The following is a 25,564-nucleotide window of genomic DNA, read 5'->3' on the forward strand; positions in this document are numbered from 1 at the left end:
AAGTCTGAATCTTGCCCATTTTGGGCACAGATCCAGATGGCGACATCTCGTTTGATCTCATGGGGCATAACGACCGTTGGGAATCATGGAAGAGACGTCTCGCAGGATTTGCCAGCCACGTCTTATCCCAATTCCTGTGGGATGAAGCCGGTAAATCGCGCCCATAGAGCTGTACAGCACATAAAGGGGTCCTTCAGCCCATCAAATCTATGCTGGCCTTCTAGCACCTATCTATTCTAATCCCATTTTCCAGCACTTGGTCCATAGCCTTGTTTACTGTGGCGTTTCATGTAGTTGTCTAAATGCATCTTAAAGGTTGTGAGGGTTCCTGCCTCCATCACCCTCTCAGGCAGCGAGTTCCAGATTCCCCCCGCCCTCTGGGTGAAAAGGTTTTTCATCAAATCCCCTCTAAATCTCCTGCCTCTTACCTTAAATCTATCTTCCCTAGTTATTGACTCCCTCTATTAAAACGATAAGGGGCAGGATTCTCCGACGCCCCGCTGGGTCGGTGAATCGCCGGGAGGCGGCGTGAATCCCGCCCCGCTGGCTGCCAGATTCTCCGGCTCTCTAGCTGTAGCCTAATCAGTGTTTTATACATAACCTCTGTCTTTGAGGTGAACGTTAAACTGAGTCCCCTGTCTGACTTCTCAGATGAATGTGAAACATCCTATAGCAGGAAAAGTCTCCCCAGTGTCCTGGCCAATACTTACTCCTCACACAACACCACTCCTCACTACTGAACTGTGCAATGGACAGTCTGCACTGTTGAATATTTTATAAGATAAGGTAACATTGTATTTATGGTATCAGAAGTCTCAAGTTCAAATCCCACCTTAACAAGTTGGGAAACAGAATTCAGTAAATAAATGTGGGCTGACACGAGAAAAAATGGTTGGATTAATAAATCTCCTCTGCACACTTTCCAATGCTTCCACATCCTTCCTATAATGCGGCGACCAGAACTGCACATAATACTCCAAATGCGGCCGCACCAGAGTTTTGTACAGTTGCAACGTGACCTCATGGCTCCAAAACTCAATCCCTCTGCCAATAAAAGCTAACACACCATAGGCCTTCTTAACAACCCTATCAACCTGGGTGGCAACTTTCAGGGATCTATGTACATGGAGACCGCGGTCTCTCTGCTCATCCACACGACCAAGAATCTTACCATTAGCCCAGAACTCTGTATTCCTGTTACTCCTTCCAAAATGAATCACCTCACACTTTGTGCATTAAACTCCATTTGCCACTTCTCAGCCCAGTTCTGCAGCTTATCTATGTCCCTCTGTAACCTGAAACATCCTGTAACCTGCACTGTCCACAACTCCACCGACTTTAGTGTCATCCGCAAATTTACTCACCCATCCTTCTACGCCCTCCTCCAGGTGATTTATAAAAATGACAAACAGCAGTGGCCCCAAAACAGATCCTTGTCTTCCTTATCGAAGTCTTCACAGAGGGCAGCACAGTGGTTAGCATTGTGGCTTCACAGCACAGGGTCTGCATGTTCTCCCCGTGTCTGTGTGTGCTTCCTCCGGGTGCTCCGATTTCCTCCCACAGTCCAAAGATGTGCACGTTAGGTGGATTGGCCATGATAAATTGCCCTTTGTGTCCAAAAAGGTTAGGAGGGATTATTGGGTTATGGGCATGGCCAATCCACCTAACCCGCACATCTTTGGAATGTGGGAGGAACCCGGAGCACCCGGAGGAAACCCACGCAGATACGGGGAGAACGTACAGACTCCGCACAGACAGTGACCCAACCGAGAATCGAACCTGGGACCCTGGAGCTGTGAAGCAACTGTGCCAACCATAATGCTACCGGGCTGCCCCTGTTAAATAATGGCCCTACCTGTTCTCTCAGATAGGCATATGTGATCCCACAGTGCTATTTTAAAGATGACACAAGTGAGTTCTCCCTGGTCCTTGGCCAACATTCATCCCTCAATTAACAGATAATCTGCTCATTGTCAAATTACTCTTTGTTGGATCTTGCTGAGCACAAATTGGCCGCTGCATTTCCCACATTATAAGTGATTACACTTTAAAAGTGCTCAGTTGACTCACAGAATAATAGAATCCCTACAGTGCAGAAGGAGGCCATTCGGCCCATTGAGTTTGCACCGACCCTTCGAAGGCCACCCCATCGAGGCCCGATCCCCCATTATATCTCTGTAACCCCACCCAACCTTTGGACATTTCGGGGCAATTTAGCACGGCCAATCCACCTAGCTTGCTCATCTTTGGACAGTGGGAGGAAACTGCAGACACAGGGTGAAGGTGCAAACTCCACACTGCCAGTAACCCAAGGTTGGAATCGAACCCGGGTCCCTGGCCTGTGAGGCAGCAGTGCTAACCACCGCGCCACCGTGCCGCCCACCAAAGTACTTGAAAGGCGGTTTATAAATGCGTGACGGGCAGTAAATAATAATAATAATCACTTATTGTCACAAGTAGGCGTCAATGAAGTTACTGTGAAAAGCCCCTAGTTGCCACATTCGGGCGCCTGTTCCGGGAGGCCGGTACGGGAATTGAACCCGCGCTGCTGGCCTTGTTCTGCTGCCACCTGTGGTGCATCCAAGCCCATGTCCAATTTCCACCCCCCCCCCATTCTGTTATTGCTGCACGTGGGTTTGCTCACACAATCAAATGAACCTTTCACCCAGCTGATCGGCTATAGTTTGAATGAAACATTTTTGTGTTGAATCCAGGGGCTTAATAATAACGGATTTATGTTTTTTTTGCAACACAACTTAACAGCTGAAACTTCCCTTTCCCCAGCTACTGTTTGCCAATCTCGATAACTCCAGTGAAAAGACGCTACATGCCAGGAAATGTACAGAAACGTTGCCGTGCCCTCCGCATTTGCCTGGTGCCCCAGGACCCCCTGGTAAGACCACCGGCCTGTACCCGTCTAGTTTAAGAACAAAAACAGGGAAACTCTTAGCAAAGCCTGAAGGGTCAACCTGGTTCCTCCAACAGCAGAATACATTCAACAAATGTTCCCCCCCCCCTCACTCCCCATCCCTCGGCACTGTGCACCCCCCCTCAAACCACCTCCGCTCTCCTTGCTCCAGTAAGCTGAATGCAATTGACACAAACAAACTGAAATATAACAAACCACGCCTGGTACCATGTTGACCTCCATATCTGAGGAGGTATATATTTCCCTTAGAGGGAGTGCAACAAAGGTTCACCTGACTCATTCCTGGATTGAGAGGGGACATACGTTTAAAGTGCGTGGGGAAAAGTTTAGAACTGATGTGCAAGGGAAGTTTCTTTACATAGAGGGTGGTAAATATATGGAACGCGATGCCTGGGGAGGTGGTGAGAGCAGATACGATAGCGGTATTTAGGGGACATCTTGACAAATATATGAATAGGGTGGGAATGGAAGAATACGGACTCCGCAAGGCAGGTACCATGGTTGGCACAGGCTTGAGGGCCGAAGGGCCTGTTCCTGTGCTGCATTGTTCTTTGTTCTTTCTTCTTATTAGTGTCACAAGTAGGCTTACATTAACAGTGCAATGAAGTTATTGTGAAAATTCCCTAGTTGCCACATTCCGGTGCCTGTTCGGGTACACAGAGGGAGAATTCACAACATCCAATTCACCCAACCAGCTCGTCTTTCAGGACTGTGGGAGGAAACCGGAGCACCCGGAGGAAACCCACGCAGATACGGGGAGAACGTGCAGACTCCGCACAGACAGTGACCCAAACCGGGTCCCTGGTGCTGTGAAGCCACAGTGCTAACCACTGTGCTACTGTGTCGCCCACTAGCATCCTGGGGGGTTACCATTGATCAGAAACTGAACTGGATCCAGCCATTTAAACAGTGTGGCTACGAGAGCAGGTCAGAGGCTGGGAATTCTGCGGCGAGTAACTCACATCCTGACTCCCCAAAGCCTGTCCACCATCTACAAGGTACGAGCCAGCAGCATGATGGAATACTCTCCACTTGCCTGGGTGAGTGAGGCCGCAATGACGCTTAACAAGCTTGACACCATCCAAGACAATGCAGGCCCGCTTTGTTGGCACTCGCACCACCGATGCACAGCGGCAACAGTGCGTGCCCACTACAAGGTGTACTGCAGCATCCCACTATGGTATATGCGCCAGCACCTTCAAAACCTCTGCCACCTAGAAGGACAAGGGCATGAACGAATAAAAAAAAACTTAATGTCCAATAATCTATTCTTCTTTGTCTTGAATATAGTCAAAGACAAAGGGGCAAGGGAGTAGGCCTAGGTGGGGTGCACTTTCAGAGGGTTGGTGCAGACTCGATGGGCTGAATGGCCTCCTTCTGCACTGTGGGGCTTCTATTCTTCGATTCAGCACGAGAGGGATTCTATGGTCCTGAGCAAACAACTTGTCGGGATAAGGGATCCCCCCCTTCCCCACCACCACCTCCCCCCCCCGGTGAGTGAAGAACATTCTCCTCATTTCCGTCCTCAATGACCGACCCCACATTCTGAAACAGCGACCCCGAGTTCTCGACTTTCCAGCCAATTGTGACATCTCGGTCCATCCACCCTGTCAAACCCTTGGCAGGAATTCAGCTCAGTGCAACAAGGGGAGGGAAGGTCCTTTTCATTGAGATACTAGGATTGCGAGTGTCTGCATCAGGTTCTATTTTAAGACTTTCATGGCAATGCTGCGTTTACATTTTCTGTGGTGTAATTCGTCTGGATTGCAGTAGGCAATGCATGAAGCCCAGCATTATGTTGGAATGTATCACATGGGTGTAACACTTGATATCATAACCACAAGGACAAAGTTTGAGAGCTGTATGCAAAAAGGTACCTGCATAGCTGGATTGTATGTGAATCATTAATTATTTTCTTCGTGTTGTGAGTGCATTGTTTGCAAGACTTGATAGGATATTTAAGAAATGGTGTCACTGAATACACTGTGTTTGATTGGATTGCAGAGTGAGTTATTGAGCCATACAACATAGGGAGATCTCAGGTTTCACACCTGCCAGTGTTGGGTGGGACAAATCATGTTGTGTTCTCGTTTGAATCCCTCAGCCGTGCCTTTGTCGCCCGTAGATCTGACTATTCCCAAGCCATCCTGGCTAACTTCCTAGTTTAACACCCTTCATAATCCTAAACTTATCCAAAAGTCCCATTTACCTGTCTGTTTTTTCGAATGGACCTAAGGGATCCAATGGTGCTTACAGTGAAGACGACCAAGGGAGTCCTCCCAGGAGGCGATAGCCAAAACGTATCACCCAATACCTGGTCATTTATCACAATTCTCTCTGTGGGATCTTGCTGAGCGGGATGACCGCTGTGTTAAATCAGCGACGACTCTTCAAATGCGGATTTGGTTGGCTGCGAAGTATTTTGGAATGACCTTTGCATTTGAAAGATGGCATGCAAATGCAAAGCTTTTTGTTTCTTTTCCCCTGTCCACCCTGCTCCTATGAGGGGACTGGTTTAGCTCAGTGGGCTAGACAGCTAGTTTGAGATGCAGAACAAGGCCAGCAACACGGGTTCAATTCCCGTAACGGCTGAGAATTCTGAATTCCCCTCTGTGTACCCGAACAGGCGCCGGAATGTGGCGACTAGGGGATTTTCACAGTAACATCATTGCAGTGTTAATGTACAGTAAGAAGTCTTACAACACCAGGTTAAAGTCCAACAGGTTTGTTTCAAATCACTAGCTTTCGGAGCACTGCTCCTTCCTTTAACCTGAGGAAGGAGCAGTGCTCCGAAAGCTAGTGATTCGATACAAACCTGTTAGACTTTAACCTGGTGTTGTAAGACTTCTTACTGTGCTCACCCCAGTCCAACGCCGGCATCTCCACATCAGTGTTAATGTAAACCTACTTGAGACAATAAAAGGTTATTTATTTATTTACTCGCCTACCCACTTCCAGCTTCACAAATATTGATTTATTTTCCAGCACAGGAATGTAGTTGCAACAAATAAATTTGCATCAATCCGTTAAAAGCAGGATAATGGTGTGGCACGGTGGCGCAGTGGTTAGCTCTGCTGCCGCACGGTGCTGAGGGCCCGGGTTCGATCCCGGCTCTGGGTCACTGTCCGTGTGGAGTTTGCACATTCTCCCCGTGTTTGCGCGGGTTTCGCCCCCACAACCCAATAAGGCGTGCAGAGTAGATGGATTGACCACGCTAAAATTGCCCTTTAATTGGTGGGGGGGAAAAAAAAGAATTGGGCACTCTAAATTTTTTTCAAAAGAGTCGGAGATTGAGAATATGAGGCAAGCACAGGCAGGATTGTTGCTGTCTTTGAACTTCTTCCTCGATTCCTTCAAATCTTAGGATCGTGCCTGAAGTCGAGTGAACTCACTTCCCACTTCCGATTAGATTTCAATTCAGTTTCTGTTAAAGGGACTTTTGAATCGGTGAGAATATGACAGCGAGGGAGGAAGTGTTTATATAATCAGCGTGGATAATTGGAACCTATGTTGGTTGTTTACACTTGACAAGATATACCGTCAAAGTATTCTGTTTAGAATTGCGCCTTCAAAGAATGCTTTCGTGACTAAGTAAACTGTTTTGTGCTTGCCATGGCTGAAGTCCAACGTAAACTCAAGCAGACGGGAGTTTTCTTTTTGTCAATTGTGCCACATTCTTGCTGCTTTGAATCCAACTACGCTGGGAGCGATGGAATCAATTCAGTGCAAACCCCCAAAACACACATATGCAAAAGCGGAATTAAGGAGGAGGCGCGATCATCAATTTTTCTATTTGAAAGTCCGACAGAGAAATGAGGAGAATGACAAGAACGTGTACTTGTTTTTCTCTCTCTCAGGCTTCTCTTATTCACTGTAGGTATCAGCCGATAGCGTTTGGTAGCAGTGTCAGCCTTCTGAACGCCTTTTGTCAGAACAAAATGTGCCCAGATGCTTCATAGGAGCATGATGACACCGAACCACAAAATGAGATATTAGATCAGGTGACCAAATGCTTGCTGAAAGAGGAATTGCGGACTGTATTGCGGACTGTCTTAAAGGAGGAAAACGAGATGGAGAGGTAGAGGAAGATAATTCCAGAGGTTCAGGTTGAGGCAACTCAAAGCTACCAATGGTGGGACAATTAAAATGTAGGCATGCCCAGGAGGGTGGAAGTATGGGAGCGCAGAGTTCTCGGAGGGTTGTGGACAGATGGCAGAGCTAGGGAGGGGCGATGCCACGGAGGGATTTGAAAACGAGGAGGAGGATTTTAAAATCAAGACACTGCTTGACTGGGAGCCAATATTGGGTCAGCGAGCGCAGAGCTGTTAGAGGAATGCGTTTGCGGTGAGTTGAGCCTTGAGCAACAGAGTCTTGGATGAGCTTGGGTTTACGAGGGGGGAGGGGGGGGTGGAATGTGGGAGGCCAGACAGGAATGCATTGGGAATTGTTACGTCTAGAGGTCTGCATAACGAAAGTTATGAATGAGGGAAACTGGGGAATTGGGGCAGGACATGTCACCAAAGGGGGACCAGGCATAGCGGTACCCGGGGGGAGGTCTCCCAGGTGATTGGAGCCCCCCCCCCCCCCCCCCCCCCGCCTCCGGATGGTCAGCTACTGGGGAGGGGTGGCACCCAGGCACCCTGGCAGTGCAACCTGGGTGCCGGCCTGGCATTGCCAGGGTTCTCCGGTGGCATTGCCAGGGTTCCCCGGTGGCACTGCCAGGGTGACAGGCTGGCATGTGCCAATGCCCTTAAGAGGTGGGGAGGGTGCCTGAGGTCGCCCCAACAGGTAAGTTGGGGGGTTCTGGGATGTTGCGTTGGGGTGTCGAGAGATTGGGGCGCCATTTTATAATAATAATATAATACTAATCTTAATCAGTTTCACAAGTAGGCTTACATTAACACTGCAATGAAGTTACTGTGGCAATCCCCTAGTCACCAAATTCCGGCGCCTGTTCGGGTACACAGGGAGAATTCGGAATGACCAATTCACCTAACAAGCACGTCTTTCGGGGCTTGTGGGAGGAAACCGGTGCATCCGGAGGAAACCCACGCAGACACGGGGAGAACATGCAGACTCCGCACAGACAGTGACCCGGGCATCGAACCTGGGGCCCTACGGCTGTGTAGCATCAGTGCTAACCACTGCGCTGAAGTGTCGTCCATTTATAAATGACGTCCTGATCTCATCCTGCACTGACGAACTCCGCTTGTTGTAGCTCCTCAGAACAGGAAATGACGCTGAGTGTGGCTTCGGGCCTCATTCCGTGTCAGATTATGGAAACAAGACAGAGTCCTCCAGGTAGCGGGGTCGCTCCTGGCACTATGAGCACCGGGAATGACCCCTCTAATTCCGCCCCAAACGGACTCTGTTTTATTGTGGTTAGATTGCAGCCTGTGCCTCTGCCATTGACTCCATCCCTCTATCTGCCTGCTGACTGAAGCCAAACCAAATTGTTTGCAACCTTGGTACCCTGTTTGGGCCTGAGCTGAGCTTCTGAACCCACATTCCCTCCGTCGCCAGGACTACCTCCGCCCGTTTCTATAATACACTCATTTCTGCCCTTCCTTGAGCTCCTCTGCTCCGTCGCCCTCACCCAGCCTTGTTTACCTCCAGCCTCAACTATATCGGAACTCTCGTGGCCAACCTCCCAGCTTCCACGCTTCATAAACTCATTCACTGTGTGCGCCTTAAATCAAGGCGAGGTCCAGTCACACTACCGTGGGCTACCTGACCCACATGGACACCAGGTTCCGCATTACCTTGATCTTTAAATGCTCACCCTTGATTTCAAAGCCCTCCATGGTGTCACCCCTCCCCCTGTCTAAACTTCCCGAAACCCACTACGATCGCTGTAATGTTGGCCTCTTGTGCTCCACAATGGACAGCTGCTCTTCCAGCTGTCTAGGCCCTACACTCCGGCACCCCCAACATAAACAGTGGACTGCCTTGGATGATTTATTACATTAAAGGCATCGCCTAAATACAAACAGTCAGTCGCAAAAAATCTTGTGTATTGCTGGGGGGAAAAAGGACGTGTTGCAGAAGATTTTTGTCTTGCACTCATCGGGACAAACACAAGAACACCAAACTTCAAACGTTCACAACAATTGATACTGCAGGGGGGAAAAAAACTTATCTCGTGTTGTATAAATTGTTGTGATCTTTTGAAATTTGGCATTCTTGCATTTGTCTTAATGAGTGGAAGACGAAAAGCCTTGGTCAACATGATGCTCTTTTTCAGCAATATCCCAAACTGAGATTGATTAACCTAATTTGCCGTTAAGTATGGTGACATTGTTTTCTCATTTAAGGTCCACCAGGAAATCTAGGCCCAAAAGGCAGCATTGGGCCTATGGGGCCTCCAGGCGTTCGTGGACCCAGAGGTGATATGGGCCCCATGGGTCTCATCCCTGATCAATCCCACACCAAGAGGGGAAGACGCGGTCCAGTGGTGAGTGAGTGACCATCAGGTTAAAGTCATTACTGAGAGCAGTTATTAATTTTGAATCACCAAAGGATTGATTTACAGTTTTTAGATTACAGAGAGAGACTCATACACCTTCTGGCTGTGACTGCAGCTATCCAGCTCTGAAAACGAAACTAAAACACACCCTGCAGCAAACAGCCTAAAACGAAAGTAAAAAGCTGACAGACAGCCCAGCTCCACCCACACTCTGACATCACTGATAAACCCCCATTTCTTAAAGGAACATTTCCTAAATACCCATTTCTTAAAGGTACTCTCACATGACAGTGTGCAGCATCAGATTTGTTTTAAGGACTTTTTTTTAAAAGAGGGAATGTGAGTCCCTGCATCATCATTAGCTGCTAAAGTGCCCTGGAGCTGTTCTCACGGCAGCATTTGGTTTCATGTTTGTCTTGTACATGTGGCGTTTGCAGGTTCATGACGTGTTTCACAGGGGAATTATCGAACAAAATGTGACATTGTACCACATAAGATATTAGAGCAACTCACTGTAATAGCCCACATGCGATCTACGGGATGGGAATGCTCATCTTCCCCGTGTTCCTTGCGGAGTGCGAGATTCCCCGCTGGGGGCCGGGTATCTCAATTACCCAGTGCATATAAGGTCGGCCAGTAAGGCGCTAACCAAGCAGGAACCCGGTCGGGGCCCACAGGGAAGTATTATATATATCGTTTGGAAATAAATGAAAATGAAATAAAAGTCGCTTATTGTCACGAGTAGGCTTCAATGAAGTTACTGTGAAAAGCCCCTAGTCGCCACATTCCGGCGCCTGTCCGGGGAGGCTGGTACGGGAATCGAACCGTGCTGCTGGCCTGCCTTGGTCTGCTTTAAAAGCCAGCGATGTAGCCCAGTGAGCTACATCATTCCCCTTAATTGGGTACTCTAAATTTATTTTAAAAAAAATAAAAATGATAAAAAACCCCGTCATTCTTTATTTTTACTCTGTGCCGACTCCCCGTGTCCTTATTAAACTGACAAAATCCTTCATCCAGGAGGCCAATTTAAGGAGTGTGTTAAGGAAGGAAAGAGAGGTTAGGGAGGACATTCCAGAGCTTGGGACCCAGGCAGCTGAAGGTATGGCCACCCACGGTGAAGCGATTCAAATCGGGGATACGCGAGAGGCCAGAATTAGAGAAGGGCCGATATCTCAAACGGGCTGTGGGTCTGGAGAAAATGACTGAAATAGGGGGAGGGGAGGCCAGGGTGACAGAATGTTGAGGCAAGCTGTCATCTGCAGGAGAGGGTTTTCTCATTCATTGAAGGAATGTGGGTATCGCTAGTCCAGCATTCATTGCCCGTCACTATGGGGTCCAGCCCTTCCATTAACATAACACCCACCGCTAACAACTCTCAGACGATATGATATCTTGCAGACTAAAATGATCTGTTATATTTCTAGGGCACACCTGGGACACCAGGAAAGAACGGACTAAAGGTACAGTTTCCCCCTTCTCATTTTATTTTCATGTATTCATGTATATTTTTGTTCGGATTTTCTCATTTGTTTTTTATCATTTTTATTTTTTTAAAATAAATTTAGAGTACCCAATTCATTTTTCCCAATTAAGGGGAAATTTAGCGTGGTCAATCCACCTACCCTGCACTCTTTAGGTTGTGGGGGGCGAAACCCACGCAAACACGGGGAGAATGTGCTAACTCCACATGGACAGTGACCCAGAGCCGGGATCGAACCTGGGACCTCGGCGCCGTGAGGCAGCAGGGCTAACCACTGCGCAACCGTGCTGCCCTCTGTTTTTTATAATTTAAAGTACTCAATTATAGAACATAGAACAGTACAGCACAGAACAGGCCCTTCGGCCCTCAATGTTGTGCCGAGCCATGATCACCCTACTCAAACCCACGTATCCACCCTATACCCATAACCCAACAACCCCCCCCCCCCTTACTTTTTTATTAGGACACTACGGGCAATTTAGCATGGCCACTCCACCTAACCCGCACATCTTTGGACTGTGGGAAGAAACCGGAGCACCCGGAGGAAACCCACGCACACACGGGGAGAACGTGCAGACTCCACACAGACAATGACCCAGCCGGGAATCGAACCTGGGACCCTGGAGCTGTGAAGCATTTATGCTAACCACCATGCTACCCTGCTGCCCCAATTCTTCTTTTTTTTTCAATTCAGGGGCACTTTAGCGTGGCCAATCCACCTACCCTACACATCTTTGGGTTGTGGGGGTCAGACCTATGCAGACACGGGGAGAATGTGCAAACTCCACTGGGACAGTGACCCAGGGGCCGGTATCGAACCCAGGGCCCGGTTCGAACCCGGGTCTTCGGCGTCGTGAGGCAGCGGTGCTAACCACTGCGCCACCGTGCCACCCCGATTTTCTCATTTGCGACCTGTTCACACATCGAATGCTGCTTGGGCGGGATGCTCTGGAGACAGTGCCCATATCCCCATAGGTTTAAGGGTTGAATTACTCAGAATGCACAGCACCGAAACAGGCCATTGGGCCTGACTGATCTGTGCTGGTGTCTACACTCCATAGGAACCACTTTTCACCCTATTGAAATTATCTGGCATTAAAACAGACCTACTGGTGCAATCCTATGGAGCGCTACAGGCTGCAGAGATCTCGGGGATCCTTTGTTGACGTGAGTCAGAATTACAGTCGTGAATTGAAATTGACCTCATGACCCAGGCTGAAGGAGGTGATAGGTCCTCCCACCCTGCCCTTCCATTCACCCCCCCCCCCCCCCCCCCCCGACCGCCCCCCGCCAGTTACCATAGAATTATAGAATTTACAGTGCAGAAGGAGGCCATTTGGCCCATTGAGTCCGCACCGGCCCCTAGAAAGAGCACCCTACTCAAGCCCATGTCTCCACCCTATCCCCGTAACCCAGTCACCCCAGCTTACCTTTTTGGACACTAAGGGCAATTTAGCATGGCCAATCCACATAATCTGCACATCTTTGGACTGTGGGAGGAAACCGGAGCAGCCGGAGGAAACCCACGCACACACGGGGAGAACGTGCAGACTCCGCACAGACAGTGACCCAAGCCGGGAATCGAACCTGGGACCCTGGAGCTGTGAAGCATCCGTGCTAACCGCTGTGCTGCCGTTCTGCCCTCACGATACATAGAACATCCATTGCAGAAGGAGGCCTTATGGCCCATCGAGTCTGCACCGGCCCACTTAAGCCCTCATTTCCAGCCTATTCCCGTAACCCAATCACCCCTCCTAACCTTTTTGGACACGAAGGGCAATTTATCATGGCCAATCCAACTAACCTGCACGTCTTTGGACTGTGGGAGGAAACCGGAGCACCCGGAGGAAACCCACGCAGACATGGGGCGAACGTGCGGACTCCGCACAGGCAGTGACCCAGCGGGGAATCGAACCTGGGACCCTGGCGCTGTGAAGCCACAGTGCTATCCACTTGTGCTACCGTGCTGCCCACCATCTAGTGACTCAGACTGGAAGATGGCCATTTGTGGGCGAATTTGGGCCTAGCGATGCTTCTCCGTTAACGAGCCTTCCAATAGTGATTGCTTAGCCTCACCTGTGGAGATTCAGCACCCGAATAAAACACTGTGGGTGGATGAGGAAGTGGACGCCACCATGACTGGTGAGCTGCGCCTCAGCGGAGAAAAAGTACAGGGAACATACCAAAACAAAACAAGAATGCTTCACAGTTGGCGTGGTTTCAATTGGCACGGACCGGTGAAAGCAGAAGAGACAGGGGTTTGGGAACGACGTCAGTCCAGGAGGGAATGGTGCCATCAAAACACGATAACTCCCTGCTCTGCTTCAAATATTATCTTTTGAATCCACCTGAGAAGTATGAGGGTTTTTTTGCCCAAAAGAGGGCAGTTTCTCCGACCCGGAGTCGGCACTCGAGAGGAAGTGCTCCGAACCCAGGAGAGGATGCAAAACTTCTGTCCTTCTGGACTCGAGAGTGGAGTCGAGGCGGCCGTTTGAGCCCCTGTACTGTTTATTCGTGACCTCTTCTGATTTATAATCTGCAGCTTTGGTTGTATTATTGATCGCTGCTTGGTGTTTATTAACCTTGCTGCCGTCACCATCAACTTTCTCCCCATTTCAACACTATTCCTAGAGTGTGTACATGTGGTTTACCTTCCATTGTGCAGCACTTTGCACATGTCCAGACATGTATTTAATCTGCCACTGTGCTGGCCATTTACGAAAGATAGCCACAATTATGTTTTTTAATTCTTCAATGGGATGTGGGCCTCGCTGGCTAGGCTAGCACCTATTGCCTATCCCCAATTGCCTTTGGAAAGGTGGTGGTGAGCTACCTTCTTGAACCGCTGCAGTCCACCTGGTGTGGGTACATCCACAGTGCTGTTTGGAAGGAAGTTCTAGGATTTTGACCCAGCGACGGTGAAGGGGGCAAGGATATATTTACAAGTCAGGGCGGTGAGTGACTTGCAGGGGAGCCTCCAGGTGGTGGTGTTCCCCTGCACCTGCTGCCCTTGTCCTTCCAGGTCACAGAGGTCGCAAGTTTGGAAGGTGCTGACGAAGGTGAGTTGCAGCAATGCATCGTGTAGATGGTACACACGGCTGCCATTGTGCGCATGTGGTGGAGGAGGGAGTGCCACCCAAATGGGGCTGCTTTTTCCTGGTTGGTGTCGAACGTCTTGAGTGTTGTTGGAGCTGCGCTCACCCAGGCAAGTGGAGAGTATTCTATCACACTCCTGACTTGTGCCTTGTAGATTCTGGACATGCTTGGGGGAGGGGAGGGGAGTTAGGAGGTGAGTTAGGAGGTGCAGATTTCCAAGCCTCTGACCCGTTCTTGTAGTCGCATTGTAAATGGCTAGTCCATTTTAGTTTCTGGTCAATGATAAACCTCCCCACCCCCGCCAGAATGTTGATAGTTGGGGATTCAGTGATGGTAATGCCACTGAATGTCAATGAAATGCATTCCAAATCTGGGAAGAGGGATTCATCTAACTGTACTTACTGAATCAGAGGCCAGTGTGCAAGTCCTTGAACTCTATAGGCTGGCAGCTAAATCAATACATAGAATCACTATGCAGAAGGAGGCCATTCAGCCCATAGAGTCTGCACTGACCTTCTGAAATAGCGCTCCCCCACCCTATAACCACTTAACCTAACCCGCACATCTTTGGACTGTTGGAGGAAAGCGGAGCACCTGGAGGAAACCCGCGCAGACACGGGGAGAACGTGCAGACTCCACACAGACAGTCACCCAAGGCCAGAATTAAAAAAAAAAAAAAATTTAGAGTACCCAATTTATTTTTTCCAATTAAGGGGCAATTTAGCGTGGCCAATCCACCTACCCTGCACATCTTTGGGTTGTGGGGGCGAAACCCACGCTAACACGGGGAGAATGTGCAAACTCCACACGGACAGTGACCCAGAGCCGGGATCGAACCTGGGACCTCGGCGCCGTGAGACTGCAGTGCTAACCACTGCGCCACCATGCTGCCCACTCCCAAGGCCAGAATTGAACCCGGGACCCTGGCGCTGTGAGGTAGCCGTGCTAAGCACCGTGCCACCTGTCTTCTGACAGCATTGATCACACTTTGGATGACCTTAAAAGTATTAAAGTGCACCGGTTACCATCTAACCGTCATAACCATGCTCAGACCCCAGCAAGAGAAGTGAAGACGTGACACCAAACCCTTCAGACCATCTCTCTATTTTGTTTCTAATGTACAAAATTCCACAAGACGGCAGTTAATGGTGAATGGATACACAGACCTCTGTGCAATACAGCTGTGCTGACAGCCACCATTATAAAGACAAACGCCTAATTTAATTGATTCATTCTGATGTTGGTTTAATTTTGTTTGGGAAGTCGACCTTTCACCCTCTAACTAAAGGTGCTAGCTAACCATTACTGGTACGTACCAACGGGAATTTGTTGAATTTTCTCTGAATCAATTGGACATGGAACAAAGCAGTACCAGTGCGATATCAGTCACGACCCATTTAGGCGACATCTGTTTGCCCGCTCTCTGCAAATGTGTTAACTTAGCTATTTTGGAGGGCGACATGTGGCGCAGTGGTTAGCACTGGGACTGCGGCGCTTTGGACCCGGGCTCGAATCCCGGCCCTGGGTCACTATCCGTGTGGAGTTTGGACATTCTCCCCGTGTCTGCGTGGGTTTAACCCCCCACAACCCAAAGATGTGCAGGGTAGGTGGATTGGCCACACTAAATTGCCCCTTAATTGGAAAAAAAATAATAATTGGGTACTCTAAATTTGTATTTAAAAAAACAAATAAAAAACTTAGCTATTTTAAACGTGAGCACCGTTGTTTAGAGGGTGTTGATCTGGACAGGTTCAATCCTGACATTACACAGCATGATATATTTCCGATCTGCTGACCGGAGTAAAGGGTCATCTTTGCTTGCTTCTAGTTTATAAGCTAGCCATTAATTTGTGCATCTTTACTGTTCGTTTTCAGGGCGAGAGGGGCCTTCCAGGACCACGTGGACTCCCAGTAAGGCATCTTGAGTGCACCTAGTAAAACTATTAATTTTCAACGCTGTTCACATCTATATCTGCGGGTGGCACGGTGGTTAGCACTGCTGCCTCACGGCGCCGAGGACCCGGGTTTGATCCCAACCCCGGGTCACTATCCGTATGAGTTTGCACATTCTCTCCGTGTCTGCGTGGGTCTCACCCCCAAATCTCAAAGAGATCTGCAGGGTAGGTGAATTGGCCGCGCTAAATTGCCCCTTAATTGGAATTTTCTTTAAAAAATGTATATCTACATGGATGATCTGAAAGCATTAATCATACCATAAAGTGTCAAACTTTGGGAGGGAGGCATTCATTTCCTGTGGAGGTCAATTACAGGTTAATTGTTACAGGTGGAGGAAACTGCAGATTAACTGGAGCCAAAAACATATCGTGGACTTAGCGATCTGCTAACTTCACTCACCGACAGCAAGTCACCTGTGACCGAATTTGAGGATTTATTTCGGGAATTTCAGCATGGTGCACGTGTCCTTCGGGAAACAGGTAGCAAGTGACTGTCGCCATGGACTCCTGGCCGCCCAATGCTCTGCGCAGGGAGCTAGCTTTGGAAAACAAAAAAGCAAATTTTTAAAGAAAGTCTTTTGCGAAGCTGGAGCGATGGTAGCAGACTGAATCTTGTGCTGTCACCCCACGATACGATTAATCTCCCCCTGAGCCTCGTGGGATACGAGCTCCATCGCCATGGGGCGGAGGCCAATGAGGGGGCCCGTTAGCTCATTGCCGGGTAGGAGTGGAGCTGCAGAGTGGTCTCGGCCGGGATTCGGACTGTTGCTTGTAAAGACTTTCCTTTTGGGAATAAACCATCTTTTGACTCCTTTCTCCGTGACGACTAAATTTCGCAACTCCCGAGTTTCAGTTTAGGCATATTCATTTTCAGGCGATTGTTGCTGAACGAACATTGACGCGATGAACAGGAAGGGAAAAAAAAGACAATGCACTTGTGTTTTGTTGTCCAGTCATAATAGGTGACATAAATGTCAGAATGAGTAAGGTTTATGGCAGGGAACAATCACATTTCGCAATGAGAGAGGTTAAGTGGGTGGTTAACAAACACTAAAGATAATGACACCTGGCCGCAACAACATTTTCTTGGGATGGAGGCCGGATGTTCCAGGTTTCCATTACTCTTTTGTGGGGAAAAAAAGTGTCCCGGATACAAGTGGATAAATCAGTGCACTGACAGTCAGGCTGAGAGTCACCGAACTCGAAATGATGTCAGGGGAGACAAGAAGGAAGTTGGCGGCAATTTGAAGCTGTTGTCAAGGTCCCGTCTGCCCCCTGAGGTCGATGAAAAAGATCCCGTGGGACTATTTTGAGGAAGGTCAGGGGCGTTCTGCCAAGTGTCGCGGTCAATGTTGAGCCTTTAATCGCCAGCGTAGAAACAGATTGAAAACAGAATTTTGGGCGGGATCAATTTTGGCAAATCCGCATATTAGAGTGAGACAGCTTGTCTAATGTGCAGATTCCTGAGGTATCCAAGGCTTTGGGATTCAGCCCCTTCGCCTCGGAGATCTTGGGCGAGTGTTGTCCAGCACAGTCCCCACAAATGGGCATGAGACGGAACGGCACTCGTGGGAGTCTCCCAGGGGATCGAAGCTGCATGCCCTTTGGGTAGGGTGGTGCCTTGGCACTGCTAGTGCTACCTGGGCACCCTAGTAGTGTCACCTGGGTGCCAGCCTGGGGCTGCCAAGGTGCCTGGGTGGCACAGCCAGCTGACACGGGTAGTGCCCGGTTGCCATTTTTGCTCGTGATCGGGCTGGGGTGCCCTGCATGGATGCGGGGAGGGGCCGGGGACCCTTCCATAGTGCGTTCGGGCTTGGGGAGGGTCAGGGGTCGCTTCGGGGTCTCAGATATTGGGACGCCATTGATCTCTCGCTACACTGGGGAGTTGCGGCGAGCGGAGCTCCTCAGAGTGCACAATGGGGCAATGTGCGGCTGCGAGAACAGGAAACTCGCGGCTAGACGCGCTCGCTAAGGGACTTTGTTCCCAATTAATTGAATCGCGCCCAGAGTTAACATTTGAATCCCAATGATTCCTTCAGAAACAGATAATCTGGTCATTGTAACATTGTCGTCTGTGGGAATTTGGTGTGGGAAAATTGGCTTCTGCATTTCCTACCTCGCAACAGGGACAACCCTTCGAAAAGACCTTAATTGGCTGTGGAGTGCTTTGGGCATCCTGAAAGCTGCCGTCAAATTTTCTTGGGATAAATATTGGTCAGGGTGCCAAAGAGAAGTACGGTACTCTGTTCTCCTTCAAAATAGCGCTCTGGGATCTTGTCTGTCTGCAACCAAAAGCAGGCAGGACCCATTTTGCAACCGAAAGACAGCACCTCCAACAGCGCAGCACTCCCTCAGTACTGCACTGGAGAGCTGGCCTCAATGATGTGCTCAATTCTTTGAAGGGGGATTGGAACTCCCAAGCTTCTGGATCAGAGAGTAATAAATGAGAACATTTACATCGAGGCGTAAGGAGACACACAAACACAATGAATCGAAAGGACACACAGCGAGCGAGCACGAGACTTAAATCTTTATGCATCCTAAATGCACATTAGCAGGCTCGACTGTACATGGAGTACAAGAGAACGTTAATCTTCATCGTTCAACTGGGTATTCAGATTCTCCCCATTCTTGCTACTTTTTAAATCAAAATGCAAGAAAACTGTAAACACTGCAAATCTACAAGATTATGAGGGGCATGGACAGAGTGGATGGGCAGGCACTCTTTCCCAGGGTGGAGGGGTCAGTCACCAGGGGGCAGAGGTTTAAGGTCAGTGGGGCAAAGTTTAGAGGAGATGTGCGAGGCAGGTTTTTTACACAGAGGGTGGTGAGTGCCTGGAACGCGTTGCCAGGGAAGGTTGTGGAAGCAGATACATTAACGGGCGTTCAAAAGGCATCTCGACGAATACATGGATAGGATGGGTATAGAGGGATACGGCACAAGGAAGTGCTGAGGGGTTTGGCCAAGGGTGGTATCATGACTGGTACAGGCCTGGTGGGCCGAAGGGCCTGTTTCTGTGCTGTATTGTTCTTCGTTCTTTGAAATAATAACACAAAAATGCCATAAAACGGCCATCGCCTGCTGGGAGAATCGACAAAATAATGTTTCAAATGTACACCTGCTAAATAGCCGCAGACTGCTTAGCTAGGAATTGATGTGTCATGTGTAAGTGTTCTGGGCGGGGGTACATTTCACGACTTCACTAAAGATGGAAGTGATGTGTACATAACCAGTTCAATCTGGGTCTTCTTTTTAAGCTGAGCAGCATAACAAAGTGAAGTACGAACGTTAAGTAAGGACTTGAGGAAAAATAAAGGATGAGCAGGTTTTCCAAAGGAGAAGAATGGGAAGAGGTGGTTAATATTTGAGGGGGGGAGGGTGGTCTAGGGGATGAGTCAACATTGTCAAATTGTGCTGGTGGGGCAGTCTGTAAGACCCTCCCCCATTGCCTCAGCTATTCATATATTCAAAATACGTATCAATAAAACATCTTGAAGCTCTTTCCTCATGCTTCTTTCATGTTAATGTCACTCAGGCCTTTTAACCATCTTGTGGTCTCCATTGTACTTTGTGTTGTGTGTGTTTTGAGCGTTGTCATGTGGATTGCATGCGTATGTGGATGTTTCTGTTGAAGGGTTTGCCCCTGTACCTCCCTCTGTCCTCTCCATCGAAGCTGCCCCACCTGATGAGCGTTTGCAGGATCTGCAAGGGCAAGGTTTCCCCCGTGAGCTTCAGGACCCGGTCGGTAGGCTCGAGTGCGGGGGGGTTAAAAGAAGCTCCCAATTCAGAGGGCGGGCTCGCTGTCTGATTAAGTACAGGGCAGGAGCGGCGATTGGAGGTCTTCCGGCTTGAAATGCAGCGGCAGGATGGGGAACAAGGGCAACCCGACAAGGATGCACCAACTTCCTCAAGAGTTAAAAATTTACGAAGGCCTTTGCAGTTAGGTCACCATTAGATGGTGCTGGTGGTGGCAGGGAGGGGCGGGGGGAGGAACCAGTTATGCTGAACCCAGCAAGGACTTCCAAAGCTTGCCTGGAGTACAGGTACTCTCAGTCATGCTCCAGCCTAAGCCTAGTCTGACCCCTGACATTAGGCCATTGATGGCCATTGAAAGGCTCAATTGACTATCTGCCGCTCAAGATCCCCCCCCCCCCCCCCCTCCTCCATCTGACCCCAATGAACCAGCAAAAAGTCCACACCCAGCCGTTTCTGTCCGTCCCCGACTGCGGGGTGAAAACCCAGCCCCGGTTTCCTCTCCTGTTGTGAGGTTATCCCTGGGCCTGGCATTGCGTGATTCCACCCTGTAGGGCCGGAAATCTCCCCACTGCCTCAACACAACAACAGCTGGACAAAGGCAACAGCTGCTGCACCTGGAGATATTTTGTTTTCTCTCCAGTTTAATGCAAGTTTGATGTTACACATCAGAGATTACTGACATGCACAAGTGCATTTAACTTCAACACAGGAAAGTCTACAAAACCAGCAAGATAGCTGATAAGAAAGATGGAATTTGGAACAAGCAGGGAAAGAGACAGACAATCTGAATCTGACCTGTGCTGAATCGTAACTATTGCATAATTGTACACCATTTAAAATGTTGATTTTCCAACTTTTAAAGGGGGGAACAAGGAATTGTATTTACATCATGCTTCTCATGACCACTAGACATCTCAAACCAATTAAGTACATTCAAAGTACAGCCACTGTTCAATTGCCAGAAACGTGACAGCCAATATGTGCACAGTAATCTCCCATGAACAGGTAATCAGTTTTGTTTTCACATTATTTGTTGCAATGCCTTGACCAATCAGACAAGTTGCCTGGTTTAAATTTCTTGGCAGTTAACTGTCAGTCACCATCAACTGGTGCGTTCGCCATGGCTTTGCCTCTGTCAATAAGAGTCCACTTGTCAACCAATCAGCACTCGCTTTTCTCATAGAAGTCATAGAATTTACAGTGCAGAAGGAGGTCATTCGGCCCATCGAGTCTACACCGGCCCCTGAAAGTGCACCCTACCTAAGCCTACACCTCCACTCCATTCCTGCAACCCCACCTAACTTTTGGACATTACAGGGAAATTCAGCGTGACCAACCGACCTAACCCGCGGATCTTTGGATTGCAAACCAGAGCACACAGGAGGAAACCCGCGCCAACACGGGGGGGGGGGGGGGGGGGGGGGGGGGGCGTGTAGACAGTGATCCAAGCCGGGAATCAAACCTCGGACCCTAGCATTGTGAATCAACAGTGCTAACCACTGTGCTACCATGCCGCCCCTACAGTATACATTTGTTGATTTCCCGTGCGTTGTATTCTTGCAAATGTCCTGTTGAGTCCAAGATGAAAAACTTTGACAAAAAAATATATTTTTTTCAGCAACACTCAACATCTGTGATGCTGATTGCGGGATTGGCCCGAACACCTACTCTCCTTCAAAATAATGGGACCTTTTACATCCATCCAATCAGGCAAATGGGACCTCAGGTTAACATCTCATCTGAATATTGTGCACAATTCTGGTCGCCACACTACCAGAAGGATGTGGAGGCTTTGGAGAGGGCGCAGAGGAGGTTTACCAGGATGTTGCCTGGTCTGGAGGGTGTTAGCTATGTGGAGAGGCTGAATAGACTCGGACTGTTTTCATTAGAAAGCCGGAGGTTGAGGGGTGACCTGATAGAGGTCTACAGGATTATGAGGGGCATGGATAGAGTGGATGGGCAGGCATTCTTTCCCAGGGTGGAGGGGTCAGTCACCAGGGGGCATAGGTTTAAGGTCCGTGGGGCATCATTTAGAGGAGATGTGTGAGGCAGTTGTTTTACGCAGAGGGTGGTGAGTGCCTGGAATGCGTTGCCAGGGGAGGTTGTGAAAGCAGATACATTAATAGCATTCAAAAGGCATCTTGACAAACACGTGGATAGGATGGGTACAGAGGGATACAGCACAAGGAAGTGCTGAGGGTTTTGGCAAAGGTTGGTATTGTTTTTGAAAATAAATTTAGAGTACCCAATTTTTTTTTTTCCAATTAAGGGACAATTTAGCGTCGCCAAGCCACCTACCCTACACATCTTTGTATTGTGGGGGTGAAACCCACACAGACACAGGCAGAATGTGCAAACTCCACACGGCCAGTGAACCAGGGCTGGGATTCGAACCCGGGTCCTCAGCGCCGTAGGAAACAATGCTAACCACTGCGCCGCATGTCACCCCAAAGGTTGGTATCATGACCGGTACAGGCTTGGAAGGCCGAAGGGCCTGTTCCTGTGTTGTATTCTTTGTTCTTTGAAAGACAGTGCTTCCCTCATTACTACACTGGAGTGTCAGCCTCGATTTGTGTACTCAAGCCCTGTAGTGGACAAGAACCCCAGAACCTTCTGACTGAGAGGCAGCTGAACTGACACTTTAGCTCAGTGCTGTACAATACCTCAGGCACTGACCATATGTGGCTGATTGGGAATCCAGATGATTAACAATTGAAGGATGAGTAATGGATACCATCACAGGGCACGTGATGCCAGTACTCACATTGACATGGTGCACGCGAATGAGTGCTTCCCAAGCTATTACAGTGGCTACACTCCAAAAGTAATTAATTGGCTAGAACACGCTTTGGGACATCTCAGGGTGGTGAAAGACATCAGATAAATGCAAGTCTTTCTTTCTTTCAATCTTTTAGCAGCTTTGCTGATGGAATGATAAAACGAAAACTAAAATGAAAGACAGAGTGTGGGTGCTTTACTTCCTCAACTATTGAATAACGCAGGCACTTGACAAGCCAGTGTGCGTGAAATAAGTAAACCTGTATTGTTTGAATGCATGCAAGAGGTTGTCCACTAACGCCAGAGTATCTGGCTAAAGTGGCTTTATTGTAGCCAACACCTGGTCTGGGCGATGTGTCTGCCAATTCAAATGTCATTGAAAATAAGTTCAAAGTGTTTTGATCTTGTTCGTCTCAATTTGTCTCATCTTATCCCTATCCCTGGGATCTGACCCACTCAAACAAATCAACTAGCAGCTAACACACCTACGCTCCCCAATGTGAATGGTAAGATTTTCAAGATACGAAGGAAATTAAATAAAATACTCCCTTCAACAACATTGTATGGGGGGGTTTGCTGTGAGGCAGGAGGCAAGTTACTGATTTTGTTTTCCCAATAAGGGGCAATTTAGCGTGGACAATCCACCTACCCTGCGCATCTTTGGGTTGTGGGGGGGTGAGACCCACGCAGACACGGGGAGCATGCGCGAGCTGCACACGGGCAGTGACTTGGGGCCAGGATCGAAGCTGGGTCCTCGGCGCCGTGAGGCAGCAGTGCTAACCACTGCGCCGCCCCGCCGCCCTTGGAGGCAAGTCACAGGTGGGTCATTTTATTCTTGCACTGGATTTTTATTTTACTTCCAGGGCCCTCCTGGATCATTCGACTTCCTCCTACTGATGATGGCCGACATCAGGCATGATATAATCGAACTTCAGGAGCAGGTATTCGGCGAACAGCGAGGCATTACCATCGACAGTCTGCCCCTGGACACACAAGACGCAGGATCTGGGCAAGAGAAGGCGTTCCCTACACATCCTGGTAGTCACAACAGGTGACCAGATCTTCCAAGATGTTTAAACACCATCTCATCTACTGTTCGCCTGTCTCTATCTCATTGTATTTTTAATGTGAATTACTCAGATCACACCAATATTCTTGTATTGTGCCACAAACGACTTCGATAAAGAAATGAATGTACAGTGCTTAGTTGATATTTGTTTGTGCCAAAGTGGGGCTGTTAAACCCCGTTGCCCATATCCTACCCCACACACACCCTCGTCCATCTCTTCGCCAAACATATTGAGCTCAAAGTCCTTTTTTAAGAATTCATCTACGGACGTGGCAAGACCAGAATTAACAGCCCCACTCAGTCCAACGTGACATAGGTACACCCACAGTGCTGTTAGGGAGGGAGTTCCAGCATTTGACCCTTTGACAGTCGAGGAACGGTGATATATTTCCAGGTCAGGATGGTGAGTGACTTGGAGGGGAACTTGCAGGGGCGGGGGGGGGGGGGGGGGGGGGGGGGGGGGGTGTTCCCAGGTATCTGCTGCCCTGTGTCTTTCTAGGTGGTAACGGCCAAAGGTTTGGAAGGTGCTTTGGTGAGTTTCCGCAAGGCATATTATAGATGGTTCACACTGCTGCCACTGTGCAACAGTAGTGGAGAGAGTGTATGTTTAATTTGGTGGATGGGAGACCGAGCAAATGGGCTGCTTTGTTCTGGATGGTGTCCAACCTTTTGATTGCTGTTGTAGCCACGTTCATCCAGGCAAATGGAGAGTTTCCTGCCGCACTCCTGACTTGTACCTCTTTGCCAATCTCTCCGTGGCTTTGTCTTAACCGACCTCACCGTCGACTTCCTGAACACCAGCCTCCACACTTAACTCTTCCAACTTTGACCATTCTCACATCGATTCCGTGACCTCACCGGATGCTGCAACTGGTGGAGCCCTCTGTTGTTGACTTAAGAGGATGGGCTGAGCTCATTTCCACTGGAGTTTGGAAGAGTGAGGGGTGACCTGATTGAAGTATACAAGATCCTGAACGGTATTGACAAGGCAGGTGCAGAAAGGATCTTTTCTCTTGTGGGTGAGTCCAGAACATTATATAATTAGGAATCGCCCTTACAGGACAGAGATGAGGAGAATCTTTTTTTCTCTCCGAGGGCTTGTGCGACTTTGGACCTCTTTGCTTCAGAAGGCGGTGAAAACGGGGTAACTAAGTATTGTTCAGCAAAGGTGGATAGATTCTTGTTAGGCATGAGGATCAAAGGTTATCGATGGGAATGTAAAACTTAACACAAACAGATCAGCCATGATCTTGTTGATTGGCGGAGCAGGCTTAAGGCCTAGTTCTGCTCCTACTTCACATGTTCGTATACAAGGGTAAACCGGTTCTTATACATACTTAAGAATGATGCCCTAACCTTTCCCCAATTAGTGACAGACGCTCTGACGTACAACTAGAGCGTACACATTATTGTGGCAAAGTAGGAGCACCCAGAGCAAACCCACGCAGGCACGGGGAGAACGTGCAGACTCCGCACAGACAGTGACCCAAGCCGGGGAATTGAAACTGGGACCCTGGAGCTGTGAAGCAACAGTGCTAACCACTGTGCTACCGTGCTATTCCTGTTCAATTTTTTTTGTCACAGTGAGGTCCCAGGTTCTGGTAATTATATGGCTCTGTGGAGATGTTCCCTGATCAACACCACCTCTGTATGTATACTAACAAAGAGTTTATATTTAATAATCAACAGTGCAAAATGTTACTGGCAATCTACTCTATATTACAAAGATATACACCAGGGCGAGATCGACTCACCAAAGAATGTTAAAGTTTATGATGCTAATTTGTAACTATTTTCTTGTAAAATATCCATACAATGCTCTTTACTCTCCAAAAACTGTTCCAAAGATTTGTATCTCAGGTTTGCAGTATTCTTAAGGTCTTCATGTTTGATTATGCATGTGTCTGATTATAGTATGAAAAGTATACTCAGGTATCTATTGAGAAATTATATTTCAATTTTCTCTATTTTGTACGTCTGTCAGTTTTATTTATCCCCTCACAGATGGCAATTGTTTCACTCCGATTCCCTGTT

At 48.7% G+C, this 25,564-nt stretch overlaps 1 protein-coding gene and 1 long non-coding RNA gene across 4 annotated transcripts in view; one reads left to right on the forward strand and one right to left on the reverse strand.

The window, feature by feature from the left end:
* Window positions 1–13,048, reverse strand: part of LOC119956906 — a 28,798-nt gene extending 15,750 nt beyond the window's left edge. For both annotated transcript variants that reach the window (XR_005458705.1, XR_005458704.1), the window contains exon 1: window positions 12,952–13,048. This is a non-coding gene — a long non-coding RNA (uncharacterized LOC119956906). The remainder of the gene's footprint in view (window positions 1–12,951) is intronic.
* The window catches only part of LOC119956904 (collagen and calcium-binding EGF domain-containing protein 1-like), a 132,942-nt gene extending 109,044 nt beyond the window's left edge, over window positions 1–23,898 (forward strand). For both annotated transcript variants that reach the window (XM_038784463.1, XM_038784464.1), the window contains 5 exons: window positions 2,785–2,893; window positions 9,244–9,383; window positions 10,820–10,855; window positions 15,847–15,882; window positions 23,325–23,898. In XM_038784463.1, coding sequence (XP_038640391.1) covers window positions 2,785–2,893; window positions 9,244–9,383; window positions 10,820–10,855; window positions 15,847–15,882; window positions 23,325–23,516 — 513 coding nt within the window. In that variant the 3' untranslated portion in view covers window positions 23,517–23,898. The remainder of the gene's footprint in view (window positions 1–2,784; window positions 2,894–9,243; window positions 9,384–10,819; window positions 10,856–15,846; window positions 15,883–23,324) is intronic.
* The last annotated feature ends 1,666 nt before the right edge of the window (window positions 23,899–25,564 follow it).

The sequence above is a fragment of the Scyliorhinus canicula genome, chromosome 24 (assembly GCF_902713615.1).
Source record: "Scyliorhinus canicula chromosome 24, sScyCan1.1, whole genome shotgun sequence".
NCBI classification, from domain to species: domain Eukaryota; kingdom Metazoa; phylum Chordata; class Chondrichthyes; order Carcharhiniformes; family Scyliorhinidae; genus Scyliorhinus; species Scyliorhinus canicula.